This window comes from Branchiostoma belcheri, unplaced genomic scaffold (genome assembly GCF_001625305.1).
Source record: "Branchiostoma belcheri isolate BF01 breed outbred unplaced genomic scaffold, Haploidv18h27 scaffold68, whole genome shotgun sequence".
In the NCBI taxonomy this organism is placed as follows: Eukaryota; Metazoa; Chordata; class Leptocardii; order Amphioxiformes; family Branchiostomatidae; genus Branchiostoma; species Branchiostoma belcheri.
Window position 1 is genome coordinate 478630 of NW_017804331.1, and position 23586 is coordinate 502215.

Consider the following 23586-nt stretch of genomic DNA (forward strand, 5'->3'; position numbering starts at 1 on the left):
GTTGCTCCTAAGACCAATGGCTACAGCCGTGCCGCTGTAGGATCTGCTTGGAGATGTTTTTGATACTTATGAGGCACTGATGTTGAGTGTCAAGTCCAATGTTTAAATCAGGCAGGCATCCAATGTAATTTCTGGGCGGCAAAACAAAAAGTATTCTGGATGAGGAAAGGTGTCTGATAATGACATTTACTGCCATTTCTTAGCACATTGTCGTCATTTCACACATGAGCATTTGAAATAGCCCCAAAACATGCTAAAGAAAATTGACTTTGAAAATCCAGTTTTGCCACCCTGAAATTGCACCAGATGCCTTTAATTAAATCTAAATCAACCAGAAAATAAAAAGGAAAATGCGTTGGTGGTCCAAACCAGTCCTACATGTCACACTTTATTTCCAAACAACAAACATCGATCTAGATACAGTCTTTAATAAAAATACTCAAAAAGGCCGCTTTGGTCTGAAAAAAGACTCGCACAACTCTAGAAAGTGAATTTAATTTGACTATCCAAGTTTAGAGTAACACTGTGCTCTAGATACACGTTTGTGCACACATTAAATGTACTACTATCGATACTACTACTTCAACAGGAAATTTTTATTCTTCATTTAATAACACAATGATACAATCATTGAATAAAAGAGTGCATGAGTAACCATGGTAATAACAAACAATAACAAAAATAGACTACTCCAAATATACATATAACAACGAGCTATTACAGTTCAAACATGTCCCCTGACTCCTGTGCTACAGTAGTTCAATAGTCTCAGCGTAAGAAGTGGTGAACTGCACAAGAAAGTATAAATCCAGTTTATGGTACAACCATCATGTAACATAGTCTTTCTGCACAGTAAACATTGGCACTGAAAAACTGAGATCCACTCTTCTCATAAAATGCAACAAATAAGTGCTCGCTAAAGAGAGAAAAAAACACAGTACTAAATTATAGTCTGCACCAGATTAACACTGTGGGGTTTAAACAGTAAAATTTAGACAAATAGGGACCAAGAATACTTGGCCAGGGGAGTTTAGTAGTCTCCACCAGACTTCTTTTGCAGGCTGAATAAAATCGTAGAAATTGGCCTAAAAAGGGCACATAATTGGCCAAAGGAGTTTCCTGGCCGTTGAGGGTCCGCTTGGCCGTGGACCTATCATATGCCCTTTTTAGGCCGATTTCTATGACTTACTCAGCCTGCAAAAGAAGTCTGGTGGAGACTAGGAGTTTAGCCAAGGGGAAAAGAAACCCCAACGGTGGACCAACTCCCTTGCCCAGTCAGACCCTAATTTTACCGAACTCTACTACCCTAACCCCTTAGGAAAATCTGGTGGAAACTAGTACCAAATGGCAAGCATCGATATAAAAAGGGGATGAGACATCTGCAACACAACAGTACCCGTGACCGTTGTCTGCTCCTGGGCAAGACAGGCATGGATGTACAGTGTTAGAAATACCCATCTGCAGTCTGTATTTTCCAGACATTTTCAATATTGCAGAAGAAAAATTAAGCAACCTGCAATTTTGCAGACTGAGAAAATCAGGCTTGGGGTTCGATGGAGCTTTTGTGGTAACGACTGACTCTATAATATACATTGTACAACTAATTTTGCATGTATTTTTCAAATAATTGCATGTAAAATTGTTGCCGACATGCAATTTTGTATATGCCAAGGGTTTAGATCCAGACTTTTAAGTGTGTATTTGCAGAAAGTGTTTCCGAATTGCAGAACAAAATTTTGACATCCTGCAATATTGCAGAACACCTTTAAAAAAAAGAAGTATTTCTACCACTGATGTACCAGCACCAACAGACCTCACAGCACTCATTATCAACAGGAGAGTCACAGAGAAGAAACCACACCACAAGATACATCTACAAACGCTGACTCTGCTAGTCTGGAGATTAGCGCTAGTCGGTGCTAGTCAGGAGACTAGCGCACTCCCTAGCGGCCAGCGGTAAAGGTTCTAGGCAGACTAAATTTGCTCTTTTTGTTTTGTTTTCCTCAGAAAATGTGTGTAACAATATGACTGAAGTTAGCATGTATATTTTTCTGTAAATGTGTAACATTATTGTCAAAGTTAGCATGTAGGTATATTTTTTGTTTTCTTCAGAAAATGTGTAACAATATGGTTGAAGTTAGCATGCAGATGTGTCTATGCCCCCATCCCAGCATGTGTGCATCACGAGAAGTATAGCCATGCTTGTGTTAAGGTTTAATTTTGTAACGTTACAGCTATCATTTTGCTGTCAACATGGACAGTCCAGGACTGTCAACATGGACAGTCAAGCAACACAAGTCGACTTGAAGAAATTTTAAGAAATTAAGTACAAGCTTGCAACAGGAAGCAAAAATTCAGGCCGTGATTCAAATAAAAGTACAGCAGCAGGTTAAAACAGCTTGGAAAGCTTGAGTAAAAATAGCAACCAGCATGGACCTCAGTAATGCACGCACACGTGGGGAGCAGAAACAGTTTTGCACCGAGAGGAAACAGTTTTGCACCATGCCACCAACACTTCATCCTTAATATATCATGTATCCAGGACACAGCTACTGGTATGGTACAGAGGAACCAAATCAATCTACAAGCGAACAATACTGGTACTGTAGAGCTGACCCTGATACAGGAACAATGCACATCTCTCCCCTCGATTCTACAACATCCTATCACTTTGCACAAGCTGCAGCTTCCTTAGTTTGCATACTGATGATTTTTTTCACCCAAAAGCTTCGTAATTCATCCCCCCCTTGCTACGGCTGCATTGCACGATTCCAGTCCTCTATTGCAACAGCTGGAAAGATGTTTTAGAGTTAAAGCTTTTTATCCAACACAAAAAGTTCTCTCACCTTAGAGCTTTCGACCAGTCACTCTGGTCTTCCTCAGTAGACTGACCCAGTGAAAGCTTGTGAAGGTGTTGATAATATTGTGTTCCAGATGCTGGTTTTAAGTTTTGTGTTGTCTTTCCCCCCCCAGGTGCCGGTGAATCTGCTGAGAGCCGGGCGAGTGTTTGTGTTTGAGCCGCCGCCCGGCGTGAAAGCCAACCTGCTGGGAACATTCAGCACCATTCCTGCCGCACGCATGTGCAAGGTGAGCACACTTTCGATCCCTGGCATTCCTGGCTAGACGCTGTGTCCTTGCGAAAGGCATTTTACACAGCTTTCCTCACTCCAACCAGGTGTTAAATGGCCTGGGTACCTGACTTCATTTGGGAGAGGGATGCACCCTCCAATGTTGTGCTGTAGTCAAAGTTGTGGACCCAGTGTTCACGTCACACTTCAAAGAAGCCACGTGACAAGCCTGACTGGGTCAGTCTACTGAGGAAGACCGGAGTGACTGGTCGAAAAGCTCTAGGTGAGAGAACTTCTTTGTGTTGGATGAAAAGTTTCAACTCTAAACATGTAACTACCAACACAGATGAACTTTCATGATAGCTGGCAAGATCTACAGCAATTTGCACACCGGCCTGCTGGTCTGACTATTAGTGCAGAAAAGTGTTTCACAGATCAATAGTTCCAGCTGACAGTGGAGATAGATCTTGATTAAGAGAGGCCTACATGGTCCTAATTGGAGCCAATGGAAAGTACCTCCTGTTGTACTGATCACAGTTTGATATCGGTGGAGTTGCAGGTTTTTTTTTGCATGTGACGGCGACAAGCGATCCATAGGATCTGTAAAAACTTGTCTCTGGTCACACTTGCAGTGGTTTTAAGTTAGCCGCTACCAGGCTTCGGGAGGCACCTGGAAAGAGTAGAAACCGGCCAAATAGAGAGAGATAGCGTGCCGAGGGAGCGGCAAACTGTACTTTCCTGCAGACCTGACCTCCCTTGCCATGTTATCTCTCTATTTGGCTGATTTCTCTTTCCAGCCGCCTCCCAAAGTCTGGTAGAGGCTAGTTTTAAGTATCGGTAGGTCACAACGACTCGTATTTGCTCCATTCATGCCTGTCTACTGGAAATATAACCTTCCTCTTGGATACCTTGTTTCACAAAACGTCTCTAGCTAAAACTAGTAAAAACTTTGAACTGAGAAGTATACTGTAGCCCCAGCTAACGTATTCTGGGGTCTGAGTCTTACATCTATGATATTTTGACTTCCTTCACAATGTTTCAATATTTGCCTCGTGGAAAAAAAATGCTTATCATGACAACTTTTAGAATTTTGCCGATTTTTACATCAAGTGTGCGATTCCAAATTGTTCTCGTCTGATTTGTTTCTTTCTTTTTACAACAACACAAAGCTACGGCGCGTCCTCTGTGACTTCTTACTTCAATGATAACTTTGCCACAGTGATTTGAGGACTGATTATGATGGAATGAACAAAGAGAAAAACAACAGAACGTCTTTGTTAAAACTGTTCCCAACATAGGATTGCTGATATTTACTTCATCAGACACATACATGGTCCATTCACAACTATCCCTATTTATGTAGAATTCTCTCAGTACTGTATAGAATGGACTTGGCAGCAAGTTTCAGTGTTTGAAAGCAACAGTTAAACAATGGGCAGCTATGTGCCCCACCTACCATACTATACATGTATCTATAGTTCACCTGGAATGCAACGTTAACACTCTACTGTATGATGTAGCCGTAAGTCTTGTAGTGGGATGTGAGTGTAGTGCAGAGTGACTGTCTGGAATATGAGGAGGGCATCATCAGGCTAGTGCCTCCTTTTCGTCTCCTGTGCTCTCTTGTAGCTTTACCTCCTCTGGATTGACTTCTTTTGTCCTAAAGTGAAGAACAAAAAAAACGGTTATTTGAATGAAAGCTCATCTCTGTTGGTTGAATCCATAGTTATAGAGTTCGAACTTCCGGAAAGTGATCAGCGATTGCATCACACATCTGACGAAGGTTGACAGGATCAGCCGAAAATTTATGGTGAGTTTCTTCTTTGTGTTGGAACAAGTTCGAACTCTATAACTATTAAAATAATGGTTACTTCACAATAATTGCATTACTGTTGGAGTCAGTTTGGGAAAGTAGGTACGTGGTCTCTGCATGCTCAAAGCTTTCAGAGGAAAGGAAGTACAGATTGCACCTGTTTGGAATAAAACCCCAGAGAGGGTTTACCGAGGCTAGAAAATCAGTCATGCCGGACATACATATATGTACATTACAGAAAAAGGTAGTGAATGATGCCCTGTAAAACAAGAGAAACATGGAGAAATTCTGCAGGAAAACAGAAGAGACACGTGAAGGTACAGAAAAACTGAGAACTGAAACAGAATTGAGGAGTGAAGGAAAAAAGGGGATGTCTGACAATGCAGTGACAGAAAAGGTATTGAAAGAAAATGCCCTGTAAAACAAAAGAAATGCTGAGTAGTATTGTAACATAGGGGACAAACAAAGTACGGAAACTCTGAGAACTGAAACAGAAAAAGAAGAGTGGCATGTAAGGAAAAGAGGGGATGGCGCAGGTCTCTGATAATGACATTTCCGCATTGCTGTTTTAAATGAAAATTGAAAGATTGAAAATACAGAAATATTCAACAGTGGAGACACACGACACAGAGGTTCCTGAAGAACACAGACAGAAGACAGTTTAGAGAGAGACCAGCAGGACATATTCTTGTTCGGGAGAAAAACAGAGACAAAGGAAGATTGAAAATACAGAAAACTGATGAAACATGGCACAGAAAAGTTCCTGAAGAGGACAGAAGTTGAGAGACAAGCAGGACATAATACGTTTTGCTTCGGGAATTTACAGTACTATAGGAAAACAGAATAGAAAACAGAAGACAAGTGAAGGTACAGAAAAACTGAGAAGTGTAACAGAATAGAGGAGCGTAAGAAAAAGAGGGTATTGGAGTTTCTGAAGAACACAGACAGTTGAGAGACAGGCAGGACATACTCAGGACAGGACATATTCAGGAGCAGGAGAAGTAAACACAGAAGTACTGCCGGGAGAAAAACAGGAGACAAATGGAGATTCAAAGATTGAAAATACAGAAAACTGATGAAACAAGGCACAGAAAAGTTCCTGAAAAGGACAGAAGTTGAGAAGACAGTTTAGAGAGAGAGAGAGGAGCAGGACATACTCTTGTTCAGGAGCAGAAGCAAACACAGAAGTACAGGTACAGAAGGTACAGAAAACATGAGAACTGAAACAGAGCAGTGGCGTGTAAGGAAAAGAGGACAGTTTAGAGAGAGAGAGGAGCAGGACATACTCTTGTTCAGGAGCAGGAGAAGGTTCAGGTTCGGGAGCGGAGGGAGCTTCAGAGTTCTCGGGCGCGGCGGGCGGTGCTACAGAACTCTCGGGGGCAGTGCCGGGGTTCTCCCCACCCCCCAGGGGGTTATTCCCCTCCGCCCCGGGGTTATCGTTTCCCTCCTCCTCGCCCCCGGGGTTCTGGGTGCCCCCCTCGGGATCCCCCAGGTCCTGCGAGGGGTTATCGCCGGTGGGAGGGGGGGCCTCCGCCTCCGTCAGCGGCTGGTCTTCCTTGTCCTTCCTACAGAGGAACGAGACACACCGCAGCGGTGCAGGAACGGGGTGAGCGGAGAGAAGTCAGAACAGATATCAGAATGACGGTAACAGAGAAACACAGTGGGTCTGATCGAGCAGTCTGTAGTTCCTTCAGCATGCAAGTTTTCATGTCATCAACGGACATTGTACCAAGGGAAATGGAAAAGCCAGGCGCACACAGACACAGGAGGTCCAGGTTTACGTGTCAAGTGAAAACCGGACAGCTTTCATGCAAGGCGCTGCTTTACACACAATAGGAAGACATTATGCACAACACACATGCAGAGTCCTGGTCATAAAAACAGGTCTTGTAAGCTTTCGTTTTGTGTCTACTGTACATTTTGTATTAGTAACCCCACCCTGTTTTTATGTTTTTTTATGAGCAAAGGAACCTTATAAGCACATTGTGTGCTTTCTGTCCAATGCTCACAAATCTATGTGAATAAAATAAAATAAAGATATCCTGTACGTACAGACTGGTCTGGCTGGGCGGTTTATAAAGGTAAGGTTTATGCTGTACGTACAGACTGGTCTGGGTGGGCGGTTTATAAAGGTAAGATTCATGCTGTACGTACAGACTGGTCTGGCTGGGCGGTTTATAAAGGTAAGATTCATGCTGTACGTACAGGCTGGTCTGGCTGGGCGGTTAAGGTAAGATTCATGCTGTACGTACAGACTGGTCTGGCTGGGCGGTTTATAAAGGTAAGGTTCATGCTGTACGTACAGACTGGTCTGGCTGGGCGGTTTATAAAGGTAAGGTTTATGCTGTACGTACAGACTGGTCTGGCTGGGCGGTTTATAAAGGTAAGGTTCATGCTGTACGTACAGACTGGTCTGGCTGGGCGGTTTGTCCATCAGGGGTTTGTCTGCTCCATCCTTCTCAATCTTCAGCGACTCGATCACCTCATCATCCTGCAATTCCTCTTTCCTGGGGAAAAACAAACAACTGCAACTCACAAACCTAACTCATGATAATGTCATAGTAGGGAACACATGTCTTAGTACTGTACTACGTACACCATTCATACAGGTATTTGTAAAGTTCTAGTCTGGGGCAGCGACTCGATCACCTCATCATCCTGCAATTCCTCTTTCTGGGACAAAAAACACACAACTTCAGATGACAACTTCCATTCATATTTGTTCTGCTGAGGTCACAATTCCGAGTTTGGGGCCAGGCAGGAAGTTTTTATAGACTGTATGTGGCGGTGCCCTCCTCTGCGTTGGTGGCCTGGTACATGGTTTGAAATGAAAAGGAAAGCTGACTGAGACTACTTACTTGTACAATGAGTATGTGTGAAAAGCTAGCTGACTGTACTCACTTGTAGGTGGCTGTGTCCTCCTCTGCATCAGCTGTCTTGTACATGGTGCAAGACCAAAAGGAAAGCTGACTGTAACTTCTGGTAAACTCACTTGTACGCGGTGGTGCCCTACTTTTTTGTGAGGATGTGTGAGAACTGAATGAAAGGGGTGAGACTACAGTATGTAGCTGTGCCTTCCTCTGCATCGGTGGCCTGGTACATGGTGTGAGACCAAAAGAAAAGCTGACAGACTACCACTTACATACGGTGAGTATGTGTGAAAGATAGCTGACTGTACTCACTTGTAGGTGGCTGTGCCCTGTTTTTTGTGAGGATGAGGATCTTATTTTACCAGACGATCACTTGTAGGTGGCTGCAGCCTTGTACATGGTTTGAGACTAGGAAGGAAAACTAGCAGTGACTACTGGCATAGAGGTGCACAGTATGTGGCTGTGCATGCATGTATGTATGTATGCACACACAGTAGTATGCCTACTAGTAAACTCACTTGTATGTGGCTGTGCCCTCCTCTGCGTCTGCGGCCTTTCCCCCCGGTGGAGCCTTGCCGCAGAGATTGACGCAGACGAACATGGTGAGGCCGCACTGCTGCGTGAAGTAGCACGCCACGTCAATGACGATCAGCAAGATGATGAGCACCACAATCACGACGGCCACGACCCCTCCGGTACCCAGCCCGCCCGGGCTCGCTCGCTCGCTGATGATGCCTGGAGGATGAGGAGACACAGTTCAATAGCAGATATGGCCGGAACCAAACTGAGCTGGTGATTTGGCCATTAGAATACGATTGATGTAAGGTTAGCTTAAGTTTTCTGTACGTAACACATAGCGTGTACACTTTGTAGGTACATGTATGGCTGGGGAAGGGAGGGCAACAACAGTCAAAAGTCCAACAGTAGGTGGGGCAGGAACAGGACAGTTCAACAGCAGCATGCAGCTATGTCAGGACAAGCACATTGGCAGAACATTATATATATAACTCCACCTGTGGGATTTTTCACACAGTTTTCATATTATGCATCAGCTGCATTTTGAAACTATATTTTTTAGCATTAGCACTACATGCGCATCATTCATGCATTTGTTATGTGTTTAGATAAGGGTAAGAATTAAATGTTTTGAATCTTGGATGTGGCAATGTTTAGACTGATCCAATTTAGCTTTTTGTAAGATAAGGCCACACCAATTTAATTTCTTGGTTAACGGATTTTTAAAGAAAAATAATGGAGCGGGCAGGCGAAAAAATAATAAAAATAAAAACAGGCCTAGGCATCCTATTATGGCCCAAAATGGTACGATAGGAGCCATAAAGTCAACACACCAGGCTGGTTCAAAATTTCAGCAATGAATTTTGAACTTTTAATGATACCACTGGATTGAAAGATGGAATAACTGTAACAAGTAGGATGAAAAGGACTGTTTTCAACTGTTCAGGGCAAAATATGAGCATTTTGCAGTTGATTCTGAATTTTTATTGTTATTTGCAAATCAGAAAAAAATGAAGCGGCGAATCCGTTAACAAAGAAATTAAATTGGTGTGGCCTAATCCATCATCCAAAATTACATTTTGCTGTTGTATCACTGGAAATGGATAAAAACTAGGGAGAATGATGTTTAACTTAGCAGTGAAATTTGTTTTGCCCCTTACCTGGTGGGTCTGTTGCTTTGGCTGGAAAGAAGAAAACAGAAAAACAAAAATCAAGCCAGGAAAAGAAAACCTTAATCCAAAGAATGGTGCTGACACCTTCATAAACAAATCATAATTCACCCAGAGCAAGTGCGAATCCCAAATAGAGGCCACCCAGAATAATTTTGTTGAAATGTCCATTTGAACATGTTGAGGTTGTAGCCGATTCTTAATTATCATGTAAGTATCTTCAAATCTTTTAACTTAACAGCACAAAGACCACAGTTTTTTAAGGTATGATTTGTGGGTTTTTTTTTACCATCTATTTTCAGGTAAAATGTAGTTTTAGAAGTACATAATTTAGTTTACTTTGACTTAAGATTTTGCTGGTAATCAAATTTTTGGTGAACAACTTGGACAATGGACAGTCAAAAATATATACCTTCCTCAATATTTAATATAAAGCTTTATGCCAAAAATATAGCTTATTCCTCAATCTTATTCCTTAATTTCTACGAATTTATGAAATTTACCTCTCTTGCTACAATCACAAATTAACGGAAAAAGGCTGTTAAAATATTAACAGAATGCACTTGTCTGTGTGCTAGCCTCCCAAGACCAGAGAAACAAACTTTACAAAGCAAAAATAATAAAGACAAACACAGGATGGCACTAAAACTAAATAAATCAGACTCAAACACTTCCAGCCAAGCAAGCTGCTGATACTTGCAAAGTACAAAACAGGACCAACAGGCGAGATCTAAAATCCTAAGCAGTCGCATTCATCTTAGAATTGCAGTAAGAAAATGTCCAAAGCCATTATTTTGGGAAAGGAATTGGAAGATACTCAAAAGTCATCTGTTCCCACTAGCTAGCTTGAATGTATGGTCAAGGTATGTAATGTATGTAACAGTGCAACAAAGTCAATCAAACAAAACAGCGTTTTTGTTCTTTACCAAGAAAAAGTCTGGGTATGAAATGACTTATACATAAGACTGCTGTATCATTTAAGAAAAAAAAACTGATTGTAACGCTACAGCAAAGACTTGCGCTAGCTCTTATTGTTTTTTGATTATGATGTTGAGTTAAATCTATTCTACACCTCTTTTTAATACAGGAAACGTAACTTCTTTTTCCTAGGTCTAACACATCAAACTACTGGGAAACGAAACATCAGCTTGGGGAATAAGAGAAGCGCCCTCACGTGCTCCGGTCCTGAACTGCAGGGTGGCCTTGGCGCTCTCCCCGCGGCTGTTGGAGGCGGTGAGCTGGACCTCGTACGCCGTCTGCGGGGACAGGCCCGTGATGATGTACGACTGCTTCCCCGTCTCCGTAACCGTCACCGTCTCAAAGTCGCCGGACGAGTCAAGCTGCAACAGCAGGCAGAGCAACAGGTTATTATTTGTATTTACTGTATTTATTTTACCAGAAGTTTATACTGAGGTCATCTGACCTGTTTTTCAGGTAGTTCTGGGACAATAAAAATACATAATCAATACATATCAAAGTAATGCACAGTAACAACAATACAGTGTAACATACAATAATAACAGTGGTCGAAATACTTTTTTTCAGTGATCTGCAATATTGCAGAAGAGTGAAAATTTTGTTCTGCAATTTAAAAATACTTTCTGCAAATACACAAGCCTCTATACTACAATATTGCAGGTTTATAAGCATGAACTATTGATTGATATGCAAATTGGTGAAGACAAATTTTTGGAAGTCCAAAAGGAAACAAAAGATAAACAAGTCAAGACAAGGTTGATGCAAATTAGTGAAGAAGCTCCTGTTGTTCAAAACAGGATGTCTGTCCTTGGGGCCAAAAGTGTCAAATCCCAAGTGCCAATTTTTACTGCTGCAAAATTGCAGATTGTATAAATTTTTCTTCTGCAATCTTGAAAATCTATCTGCAGATTGCAGACAGGTATTTCGAACACTGAATAATCATACAACAGTGCTCAGGAAATGCCAGTTGCGTATGTCTTCAAATTATATGCGTGTTTATGATTTAAATTAAAAGAGTGATTGCTAGTATATTGAAAGTTACAGTAAAGTCATTGTCAGATTATGTATATCATTATGAAAGATCACAAACAATTACACACATTAACAGTGTAGAGTTTAAAATTTGTAGAATCAGTGCACTATTATCTTTTACAAGGTACACTTGGTAGAGCATGCTGCAATGACAAATAGAGTGCTTTAGGCCACACCAATTTAATTTGTTGCTTCTCAGATTTTGTCAGAAAAAATATGAAGCGACAGGAAAAAAAAAACAGGCCAAGGCACCCCATGATAGCCAGAAATGTTACAATATGAGCCATTAAGTCAACATACCTGACTGGTTTATAATTAAAACAATAGATTTTGAACTTTGACACAAAGTTGCATTGTTACATCGAAAAACAACTACAAAGAAAGGGACTTTCTTCATTTGTAGGGGCCAAAATATGTCTTTCATTGACCATCTTGCAGTTGATTCAGAATCTAAAATATTCTTAGAAAAAATGGACAGGGCGAATCCGAGAAGCAACGAATCAACTTGGTGTGGCCTTAGGACTGCTCACACTGCAAAGTGCTTTAGGCAGTCTAATTCTTTCTAAACAAAAATCAATGAGTTCAGAAATAGGATTATGGAAAATTCTATCGAACTGGGCGTCAGATTTATTCTTCCAAGTAATCGACAGGAATAGCGGCCCAATAAACTCACAGAGGGCCATCGGTGGATTTTTCAAAAGGGGGTTAATTAACAATTAGTACCAGTGTAATTGATGGCTGTGGTCCGCAAAAAGCACTTCGTAATGATGACCTCAACTCTGTAATGTTTACAGCCCAGGGCTCGAAATTCTTGTTTGGGAATAGGTGCACTGATGCACCCAACCTAAAAATTTGGGTGCACAAAAATTTTTTTTTGGGTGCACCATTATAAAACAAAACCTAATTACAGATCTTACTGCTCCTCTTCTAAGCTTGAATCTGAAACGGGAGCTGACTTCAAAGGCTTAAACAAGTTACACCAGATTTCATTATTTTTTTTACTCAGATGCCAAGAATATCCTGTATACTTGTACAATCTATTTATTTGTACAAAAATACCTACAGAAATATTCGGGTGCACCAGTGCAACCACAGAAAAAAGATGGGTGTATTTGATGGTGTACTGGGTAAGGGCGTAATGTGCTGTATTTGATGATGTACTGGGTAAGGATGTAATGTGCTGTACTTACTGGCCTGTATTTGATGGTGTACTGGGTAAGGGTGTAATGTGGCTGTATTTGATGGTGTACTGGGTAAGGGTGTAATGTGGCTGTATTTGATGGTGTACTGGGTAAGGGCGTAATGTGCTGTATTTGATGATGTACTGGGTAAGGATGTAATGTGCTGTACTTACTGGCCTGTATTTGATGGTGTACTGGGTAAGGGTGTAATGTGCTGTACTTACTGGCCTGTATTTGATGGTGTACTGGGTAAGGGCGTAATGTGCTGTATTTGATGATGTACTGGGTAAGGATGTAATGTGCTGTACTTACTGGCCTGTATTTGATGGTGTACTGGGTAAGGGTGTAATGTGGCTGTATTTGATGGTGTACTGGGTAAGGGTGTAATGTGGCTGTACTTACTGGCCTGTATTTGATGGTGTACTGGGTAAGGGTGTAATGTGGCTGTATTTGATGGTGTACTGGGTAAGGGTGTAATGTGGCTGTATTTGATGGTGTACTGGGTAAGGATGTAATGTGCTGTACTTACTGGCCTGTATTTGATGGTGTACTGGGTAAGGGTGTAATGTGGCTGTACTTACCGGCCTGTATTTGATGGTGTACTGGGTAAGTGCCGACCCTCCTGTGTTGGGAGTCTGCCATTTCAGCGTGTACTGGGTCGAATCGTCGGCCGTGTTGTTCAGGATTGCAGGCTTGTAGGGTACACCTGAGGACACATGGGCATCTTTTGGTCAACCTTTGGCATACTGAGACTGGCTACCAATTCTCTATTGGGCAAGGTATTAGGCAGCAGGGAGAAGGTTAACCTTGGGTACCAATTCTCTATTGGTAACAGAGTTAGGCAGCAGGGAGAAGGTTAACCTTTAGGCTAGCACACTGAGGTAGCTGTTTGGCTACCAATTCTCTATTGGTTACAGGGTTAGGCAGCAGGGAGAAGGTTAACCTTGGGTACCAATTCTCTATTGGTTACAGGGTAAGGCAGCAGGGAGAAGGTTAACCTTTAGCACACTGAGGTAGCTGTTTGGCTACCAATTCTCTATTGGGCAAGGTATTAGGCAGCTGGGAGAAGGTTAACCTTGACCTTAGTTCCTCCTGTGCTTAATGGCACATTGGGCAGCAAGCTTCCACTTCCAGTGTGCTAAAGGTCAAGCTTTAGTACTCTAAAGCAGGGGTTTGGCTACCAATTCTCTATTGGGCACAGTATTCGGCAGCAGGGAGGTTAACCTTTAGTATACTGAAGTAGCTGTTTGGCTACCAAGAATATACGGGGTTAGGCAGCAGGGGAGAAGGTTAACCTTTAGCACACTGAAGCAAGTGTTTGTGTATCAATTCTCTATTGGGCACAGTATTAGGCAGCAGGGAGAAGGTTAAGCTTTAGTACTCTAAAGCAGCTGTTTGTGTATCAATTCTCTTGGTAACAGAGTTAGGCAGCAGGGAGAAGGTTAACCTTTAGCACACTAAGTACCCATTTAGCTACCAATTATCTATTGGGCACGGTATTAGGCAGCAGGGAGAAGGTTAATAACGTAAGAGGTTTGTCATCCCAGCACACAGAGCCTTGGTACAGTCTGACACCCACTTAAAAAGCTCTAGAGCCAAGGACCCCACTTAGGCCACACCAATTTAATTTCTTGGTTAACGGATTTTTCTAGAAAAATAATGGAGCGGGCGGGCGAAAAAATAAAAATAAAAACAGGCCTAGGCATCCTATTATGGCCCAAAATGGTACGATAAGAGCCATGAAGTCAACACACCAGGCTGGTTCAAAATTTAAACAATGAATTTTGAACTTTTAATGATACCACTGCATTGAAAGATGGAATAACTGTAACAACTAGGAAGAAAAGGACTGTTTTCAACTAATCAGGGCAAAATATGAGCATTTTGCAGTTGATTCTGAATTTTTTTATTATTTGCAAATCAGAAAAAAATGAAGCGGGCGAATCCGTTAACCAAGAAATTAAATTGGTGTGGCCTTAGACCGGGACAAGGCAAGTCTGATTTGGGTTCTTCGGTTGCAAAGGGCAGAAGTGGGCGGTGTGTTTAGGCTTGGAGTCTGCAGGAATTGGAACTTGTTTCTTGTTGGAGCCTGTAGGAATCACAACTCATTATTTCTTGCATCCACACCCAAAACAAATTTCTTGGCACTTGAAGACGACACGTGTTACTCAAAGGACAGAGGTTTGGGTAAAACAAAACAAAACAAAACTGTGTTGGACTTGATACGTTTGTACACGTAGGTACAGGAGACTTGACTGTTACCTGTTTTGTTTATTTAGAACCTTTTGTTTCTCGTTCCGTAATTGCTACGTAAACATTTTTCACTGATGAAGAGTGTCGGAAAGATACTTGGAAAACGTCTGACAATAAATTTTTATATCCAGTGATTGAGCTTGAAAGAAACACTATCTAATTGTGTTGGACTTGTTTCTCCAGAGATCCCGTCTAGACCACTGTAACCCATCCCAGTCACAGCATATGGATCCCCTGGCCTACGTGAGTCCTGTATGCAAAACCCTGTATAGGCAAATGACATTTTTCACCAGCACCATTCCGGAGTGAAACTCTCTGCCAGTAGAGACAGCCACCGTGCCTACTCTGGCATCCTTCAAGGATAAGTTGGCCCACCTACACTAACCACCTAACATTGTACTTCCAAACCAAATACCTGAAACCAACACCAACATCTGCAGTTGACTTCAATTTCCTGACCTAACCAGTGCAGCAGATTCATCGGCAAGACGATATTGGCTGCCCATACCAAAGAATAAGAGTCCAAGTGGGGTGAAAATACAGGTCTACAGGAAGCTAGATCTTTATAGCAGCCACCACCTACGTGTATTTCTAACACTGGAAACACGTATCCTTACTGCACATTTTGGTAACTTCTATTTCATTTCCACGCATGGAAATCACCACAGAACAGCCCACGTGCGTGCCATGCACCCGGAGTGTCATGAAAGCTCCCTCGACACCACAGATGACACAGTTATGTACACAAATCTCACTCAATGTACATGTATAATACATCAATCTCACCATTCAACAATTAGGGCTACCAGACGGGCGTCTCCTGGTCTACTCTTTTTTATTGCTCAGGGTATAATTAACACAACCTGCCTCATTATATATTCATGACAGAAAATTTATTCTGCAGAAACAGTCCATGGTAAGAGAGTTTCCAGCCCTGCACTGTTAATATGGTCTTCTTAAGGCCACACCAATTCAATTTCTTGGTTAACGTATTTGCCCGCTTCATTTTTTTCTGATTTGCAAATAAAAATAAAAATTCAGAATCAACTGCAAAATTCTCATATTTTGCCGTGAACAGTTGAAAACAGCCCTTTTCTTCCTAGTTGTTACAGTTATTTCATCTTTCAATGCAATGGTATCATTAAAAGTTCAAAATTCATTTTTTAAATTTTGAACCAGCCTGGTGTGTTGACTTCATGGCTCCTATCGTATCATTTTGGGCCATAATAGGATGCCTATACTGGTTTTATTTATTTTTTCGCCCGCCCGCTCCATTATTTTTCTAGAAAAATCCGTTAACCAAGAAATTAAATTGGTGTGGCCTTAATATGGTCTGCTAAGACTGCTACCATTAGTGTGTATCCCCTGGGTATATATTATATTACCTGTCTGCCTAATCTAATAAGTGACTTGCTGCAAGAGGCCAGGAACTTCAATTCAATTACTATGCAAGAACTCCCGGATCTGTCTGGTGGGAGGGATAAGTGAGAGATCAGGGGGAACCAGGTCTGGTTTCTGTAACTGTCACTGCTGAAGGGAGGGTCAGGCTGGCTGGCAATAGTCTCCACCAGACTCCTTTGCAGGCTGAATAAATAGTAGAAATCGTCCTAAATGTAGCTGGCCAGGGAAGTTGGCCGTCCATAGAGGGTCCAGTTTGCCTGCACGAAGCTATGGCTGGCTACCTACCAGTTACATTTTAGGGCGATTTCTACTATTTATTCAGCTTTTTAGGCTGATTTCTACTGTTTATTTAGCCTGCAAAGGAGTCTGGTGGAGACTACCCTGGAACATTGAGCTTTGCTAGGGCACATTTTTGGTGCCGATTTCAAGTCACAAAGTAAAGAAGGAGGAACCGACTCAGACTGTGATTAAAAAGCTGGAGTCTGGGAGGTCACTGGTAAATCAGGCTATCGGATGATTCTGACAGTGGAAAAATTAGACTGTGGCTCTTCATATCCTTCAGGACAACTAAGGCCACAGCAAGTAATTTTTATGGATGACATCAGCGCCGCATTAATTTTCGCCTGATTTTGGAAAAAAAACATGAAATTTTGTTGCCTTCTGTCAGTGGTCACCATGCCGAAAATAGGCCAAGCTGTCTGTTGCCATGCCAGAAGGTGGATGGCAGATAACTATAAAGAGAGGAGACAAGACAAGGCTCTGATTTTATGTTTTGTTTCTTACTTTGATGCAGTGATATGTGATGTTGGCTGTGTATATGTGATGTTCCCATTGAATCAAAACCATTGGTACAATGATTGAGTCAAAATTTCAAAATGTAAGAACCTTGTTTTTTTTTCGCCCGCTCGCATTAGATTTGGAGTCTGCAGAGGATGTCATCCATAAAATTTACTTGCTGTGGCCTAAACAAAATTTACCACTTTTGGGGCTGAAACAATTTCCTTCTTAGGTGAACTGGGAAACATACTCCGATGGTTCTTTTGGTAGCATTTTTCTACAGATTTTCCCCACACACAATTATCACATATGACGTATCATTTACGACATATCTTGCAAAAGCAGAATTCACGAGGGAGACATTATGTAGGGTGTGTTCTGAAATGTCTCCTGGGGTGTCGGACGGGATTTTGTTCTCCATATTTTTTGTTCTTCATATCTTTGACAGCCAGTAGAGCACTGTGTCCTGCTGCAGTTATTATCTTTTTATGGAATAATAAACATCACAATCACACTTGTGCCAGATTCTGGTAAATGTGACTGTCCGTGGCTGAAGGAATGTCTTATTTGCTTTGTTAACATATTTTTTAGACTATTTGTAATTGTAAAAGTGGATATTTAATGTTATTGGAATTGACGAAGTGCCCACTGTTGTCAAGGACAACGATTCAGACACATGTCTGCAAATTGTTTTAATAAAAATTGAATTGAATTACTAAAGGTTTATCCTGTTGCAGTGGCTTAAAAACTGCTGCCAATATTTTATTTGGTGGTTCTCCATGAATTTTCATCAGTTCCTATAACCGTGGAACGTAATTTGATCCACATGAACTTGACAGTTCCTAATGAAGTGTGCAAACCTCAATGTCATTACCCTGACGGGCCAAACCACTGTGCTCGTGGGGGTGTAGTCATGAGTAAAAACAGACTGCACCACATACCAGTCTATAGTTGTATTAGCAAGGAATTTTTGTCTGCAGTTGTAGTACTGTCTACATTGATATTACTGTAATTCCTGACTTTTTCACTGCACTGTTATGTTCACTGTTTTTACTGTCACTTCTGTACTGCGAACTTATCATTACAGTTAACAAATAATTTTTAGACTTCCTTTTTCCTGCACCTGTCGCCACCGTGAATATATAGTTCCGCAAACTTGTCCATTTTTCTCAGACCGTGAACTTTTGCTACCGTGAACATGAAGTGAATTACAGTATTTTAAAATCTCTGAAGAGGAAACCATGATCATATAATTATAGTTTTACGAGAAAGGCTGTAACACTGTGCGGCGGGTGCCCAGTTTCCCTGGCACTGGTCCGTGATACAGTTTAACACGATTTGTCTCCCCACTGCTTCAATAACAGTCAGCAGAGCTACAGTAATAAGTCTGCTGAAATCAACCATTACATGAGTACACACCGACATCAAACACCGAACACCTACGCTGCATGCTGAACTAAAGCCTTGGAAGGCCACACCAATTCAATCTGTTGGTTCTCAGATTCGCCTGCTTCATTTTCTTTGATTTGTAAAAAAAAAAAACACATTTCAGGCTCCGAATCAACTCCAAAAATGCTCATATTTTGGCCCCAACAGTTGAAGGAAGCCCCTTCTCTTCAGAGCTGTTACAGTCACTTTTTCCATCTGTCAATGCAGTGGTTTATTTCAAGGTTTGAAATTTATTGTTTGAATCACAAACCAGCCTGGTATGTTGACTTTCTAACTCCTATCATAGCATTTGGGGGTAGACATCCAACATAGGCCTGTTTCTATTTTTTTCCCATCCTGTCGCTTCAAATCTTTTCTGAAAAAATCAGAGAACCAACAAATCAAATATTGGCGTGGCCTAACGAACTGAAAAAACAGGCACATCGCTGCTTCATGCATTGGCCAGCCCCAGGCGAAGCATACTTCACAACTACACACGGATAGTTCCGATGGTTAACCAAAGAATGAAGGGACAGGGTTGGACAAGTCCCGTTGCCCACTTGCCCAGGGAAAGTAAAAGTACTGTTCAGGCAAGTAAATATCCCTCTGTACTTGTCCGATTGGGCAAGTATAGCTGCTATGGTGTTTGGAGCAAAATTACTCATCATTTTGCCATAATAATATTACTACATTAATGCCCTTTAGTCAGAAAATCCATTGCAAGTCTGAAACCCACCTTATTTTGATAAATGAAGTATGCAGCAAAATGATTTCCTTGCTGGTATTGAAAATGCATATAAAAATGTCATGTATATTTTGGGCAAGTGAAAAGTTAGGTTTGGGCAAGTGGAAATGACTATCGGGCAAGTACCGGGCAAGTGGATGTTTGAAATCTTGTCCAACCCTGCTGAGTTGAAGGGAGGAAAAAGAACTTACGTGCTGCCCCGTTCAGAAGGCAGGGAGAACAGGGCAACGTGACAACAAGGCACAGAAACAACCAAAGGAAGGAAAAAAAAAAGAACAAAACAAAATTACAAGGTCAGATCAAGTCATAACACGACACACAATCATGGACGGTGGGTGAATTTTTGAACCCGTTACGAAACACATGCACCGTTCCAAACTGTGAGTTCAAACAATCAGTACAATCTATCATATGTTACACTATATATAACCTACAACACAACCTCCTATACACAAACACATGCACACTGCTACTGTCACCCTCCCTGCAATTTCACACTGCAAAAACTTAATTATGACTTAGTCACCATGAAAGTTCATCTGAGTTGGTAAATTACATTATGAAAAACTTAAACTGTACTCCAGTCAGATAGCTGAGGAAGTGATTCAGTCAAAAATTTCTGGTGAGTCAAATTTTGAGTTGGAGAACAGTTTAAGTTTTTCATAATGAATTAGTCAGGTAGGGTGTAGATAAATTACAGCCCTAACTGACGGGAAATTGTTTTCAACTTTCTGAGAACATCCGCAGAGTCTGAGACGTTTGTTCCACAACAAAATACTTTCTGTCGGCTGAGGTTTTCCCACAGCGGCTGTGAAACGTGCTTCCTGTCCATGTTTAGTGAAACAAGCGCTGACTGACTAAAGAAAATCAGTTTACAAACTTTGTGACTCGTAAAACTGAGATTACTCAACAAAAGAAGAAACTTGAAGATACTATTCAAAATCATACTAGAGTTCCTCGGTTGAAGGTTAGACATCCTGAGAATAAGATACACCAAAAACAGTTACTCAAACAACTGGATATGATTTTGGAAACGGTCAGACATTTCAGGTAGTAGTTCTGTAATATCAATAGTTTGTGCTTATAAACCTGCTTTTCTGACAACTCTCCAGTGTCACTGACGAAAGGTAATGGATGCTACCTGAAACGTCTGACTGTTTCCAAAATCACATCCAGTTGCTTGAGTAACTGTTTTTGGCATACTGGAGTTTGTAGGTTTTCCATACCTGCTGACCAAAACACCTCCAAGTACAGCTGTCTATGGTCGTACAAAACAGACATTTTTCTCTTGAATTGCTGAGACATTTTTCTGATTTGCTAAGACACTTCTCTGAGTTACTAAAAGACATTTCTCTGACTTGCCACAACACCAAACACTACTTACGTATCTCCTTGGTTGAGATGACCAGCGGGGGGTCGGACGGGTCGCTGGATCCCACATCGTTGATGGCCACGACCATGAACTTGTAGGGCGTCTCAGGTTTCAGTCCCGGAATCTCAACTGTGCCAGCTTCCGGGAAAAGAGAGAAAGAAAGAATGAATGCATGGTTTATTTAATACTAGAGAAGTGACATTTGCGAAGCAAATGCATAATGTTTACCTTCGGACATGTTCTGCTCTGTTAATTCTTACTCGAACACATACACATACATGTACTACTTAAGTATATGGTGACAGGAGCAGAGCAGACCATGAAGTTTGCAACATTATGTATCCCAACACCAGTCACCATGGTGACAGACATCAACAAATCATGTCATTGGTCAGGTCAGAGGTCACTGTTTGGAGAAGAGGAAGAAACTGAGTGAAAACAATATGTTTTCTTGCGGTAAACATAAAAAATACATTACAGCCAAGTCTGGCTGAATTGCATATTTCATACAGACTTATCAACACAACCTCCCTGAGGTCTTCACACACGACTGTACTGAATGCACGAAATGAGAGTAAATTGCAGGAAAAGTTGAACTTGAAGTTGGACTGTCTTCAGGGACAGACACACGGCCTGACCATGACCTTCCTGACATGTTATGTGGAAGATCTTTATCTAGTGGGAGGATTTGGTTCCCATGCTGGTATGGAGGGCATCAGATGTTAACATTATGATCCAATTACTTCCATAAATATGCATGAAATGTATGAATGGCATCACTAACCATGGTAACAGCCTTGTAATTTCCCTAAATATGTATCATCAACTTTACCATCAACTGCATCTCAAGCACACTACACAGTGTTCGAAATACCTGTCTGCAGTCTGCAATCTGCAGATAGATTTTCAAGATTGCAGAAGAAAAATTTATACAATCTGCAATTTTGCAGCAGGAAAAATTTGCACTTGGGATTTGATGCTCTTGGCCCCAAGGACAGACAACACTTAAGGTCCTGTTCTGAAACAACAGGAGCTTCTTCACTAATTTGCATCAACATTGTCTGGACTTGTCTATCTTTTGTTTCTTTTTGGACTTCCAAAAATTTGTCTTCACTAATTTGAATATCAATCAATAGTTCATGCTTATAAACCTGCAAGATTGTAGTATGGAGGCTTGTGTATTTGCAGAAAGTATTTCCAAATTGCAGAACAAAATTTGGACTCTTCTGCAATATTGCAGATCACTGAAAAAAAGTATTTCGACCACTGCTACACCAACATCCCATTTGTCCCTTAGTCTGACTCTTCCACCCTTGAGGTACCCAGTGGCAACCACTTTTCTCTACCCTTCCCAGTTTTCTGTCCTTCTTAATGTTTCACTTAGTGTACATCCCATTCCTCTAAACTATTCTCTTTTGATCTACGCAAAACCCACAGATTTTGGAAAAGGTGGGACATTACGTCTTCCATGGTTTACAAGAGAAGTCGAACCCTTCAAACATAGTTTTATACATAGCTGTAGTTTTAGACGATAAAAATTTAATGTAGATTTTGAAGTTATTTGTACTCTGTTTCAATGTTCCTCGTTATCTGCAAGTAGCCTTTGGGCAGGAATTTGCAATGAATTTCTCATTGCTGCATTACTGTACTTGAGTGAGTTCCTACCTGGTGCAGTTGTGGTGAAGTTCTTGAGTACAGCTGTGGAGTTGTCTCCGGTAGAGACGGAGTACTGGACGACATCCAGGCTACAGGTCTGTGTACTAGCCCTGACAACAGTCTGGCATCCAGGCTACAGGAGTGTGTACTAGCCCTGACAACAGTCTGGCATCCAGGCTACAGGCCTGTATACTAGCCCTGACAACAGTCTGGCATCCAGGCTACAGGCCTGTGTACTAGCCCTGACAACAGTTCGACATCCAGGCTACCTTACTGATTGTACCAGTGTGACTGAGTGAGTTCCTACCTGGTGCAGTTGTGGTGAAGTTCTTGAGGGCAGCTGTGGAGTTGTCCCCGGTAGAGACGGAGTACTGGACGACGTAGGTCTTGACAGGAACGCCGCCGTCGCTGAGCGGAGCGTCGAACGCCAGCTTCACGGACGTCGGGGTCTGCTCGGTGGTCCGCACATTACTGGGGGGGTCCGGGGACACTAGTGGGGGGACAAGGCAGTACCCAGTTAATTCTAGTAAAATATTGAACTTTATTCCAACACAAGGGTTCAAGTTTCAAGTTCAAGTTTCAAGTTTTATTAATAAAATCAGCCTTGCAGCCAGTTTACACGTCAACTAAGCTGAATAACACTGACTTTTAGAATTTTGTACATAGTAAATGCAAATACACATTAACATTACAATACATATACAGACACGCAAACAGTCATGTTACAAAGCCACACATGGGGTTACACAGAGATCAAATTTTCAACGACCACCGTCATCTTCATCAGGATAATTAATGACCAATCACTTCCGAATGTAAACTCGTGAGAGTTACCAATTTGATTGGTTGATTCTCAGATATTTTTTTTTTAAAATATGCAGCAACAGCGAATAACGAAACAGAAAAAACAGGCCTAGGCATCCTACGATAGCACCAAACTTCTACAATAGGAGCCATGAAGTCCACAAACCAGGGTGCCGATGACGTGTAATTCAAACGAGTTTTACACCATTGCATTCATGGCATATGGAAAAACTGTAACAACTAGAAAGAGTTGATTTGGAGGCCTGAAGTAATTTATAAGAGTTCTAACCTGCTTCCTTGAGCAGGACCTCCCTGTTAGCCCCTCCCAGCGGGTTGGAAGCTGTGCAGTTGTACATCCCGAAGGCACCGTCATCTGCTGGGGTAACCTGTGGCGGGGGAAACAAATTTGTCACTTTTACAGTAAAATGTGTAGTAAATTTGTCACTTTAACAGTAAAAGTATGTCACAAATTTGTAACTTTTACAGTAAATGTTTCACGAATTTGTGACATTTACAGTAAAAT

General features: G+C 41.6%; 1 protein-coding gene across 1 annotated transcript; it reads right to left on the reverse strand.

Annotated features, from left to right (window-relative positions):
• Window positions 1-372: 372 nt before the first annotated feature.
• On the reverse strand, window positions 373-23452 carry LOC109484039 (neural cell adhesion molecule 1-A-like). Its single transcript, XM_019787219.1, has 10 exons — window positions 23353-23452; window positions 22567-22749; window positions 20616-20741; window positions 13209-13333; window positions 10611-10776; window positions 9428-9448; window positions 8270-8486; window positions 7287-7388; window positions 6168-6446; window positions 373-4728 (listed from the first exon to the last, which is right to left on the reverse strand). The coding sequence occupies exons 1-10, from the start codon at window positions 23417-23419 to the stop codon at window positions 4656-4658; spliced, it is 1359 nt and encodes a 452-aa protein (XP_019642778.1). The 5' UTR covers window positions 23420-23452; the 3' UTR covers window positions 373-4655.
• Between the last annotated feature and the right edge of the window lie 134 nt (window positions 23453-23586).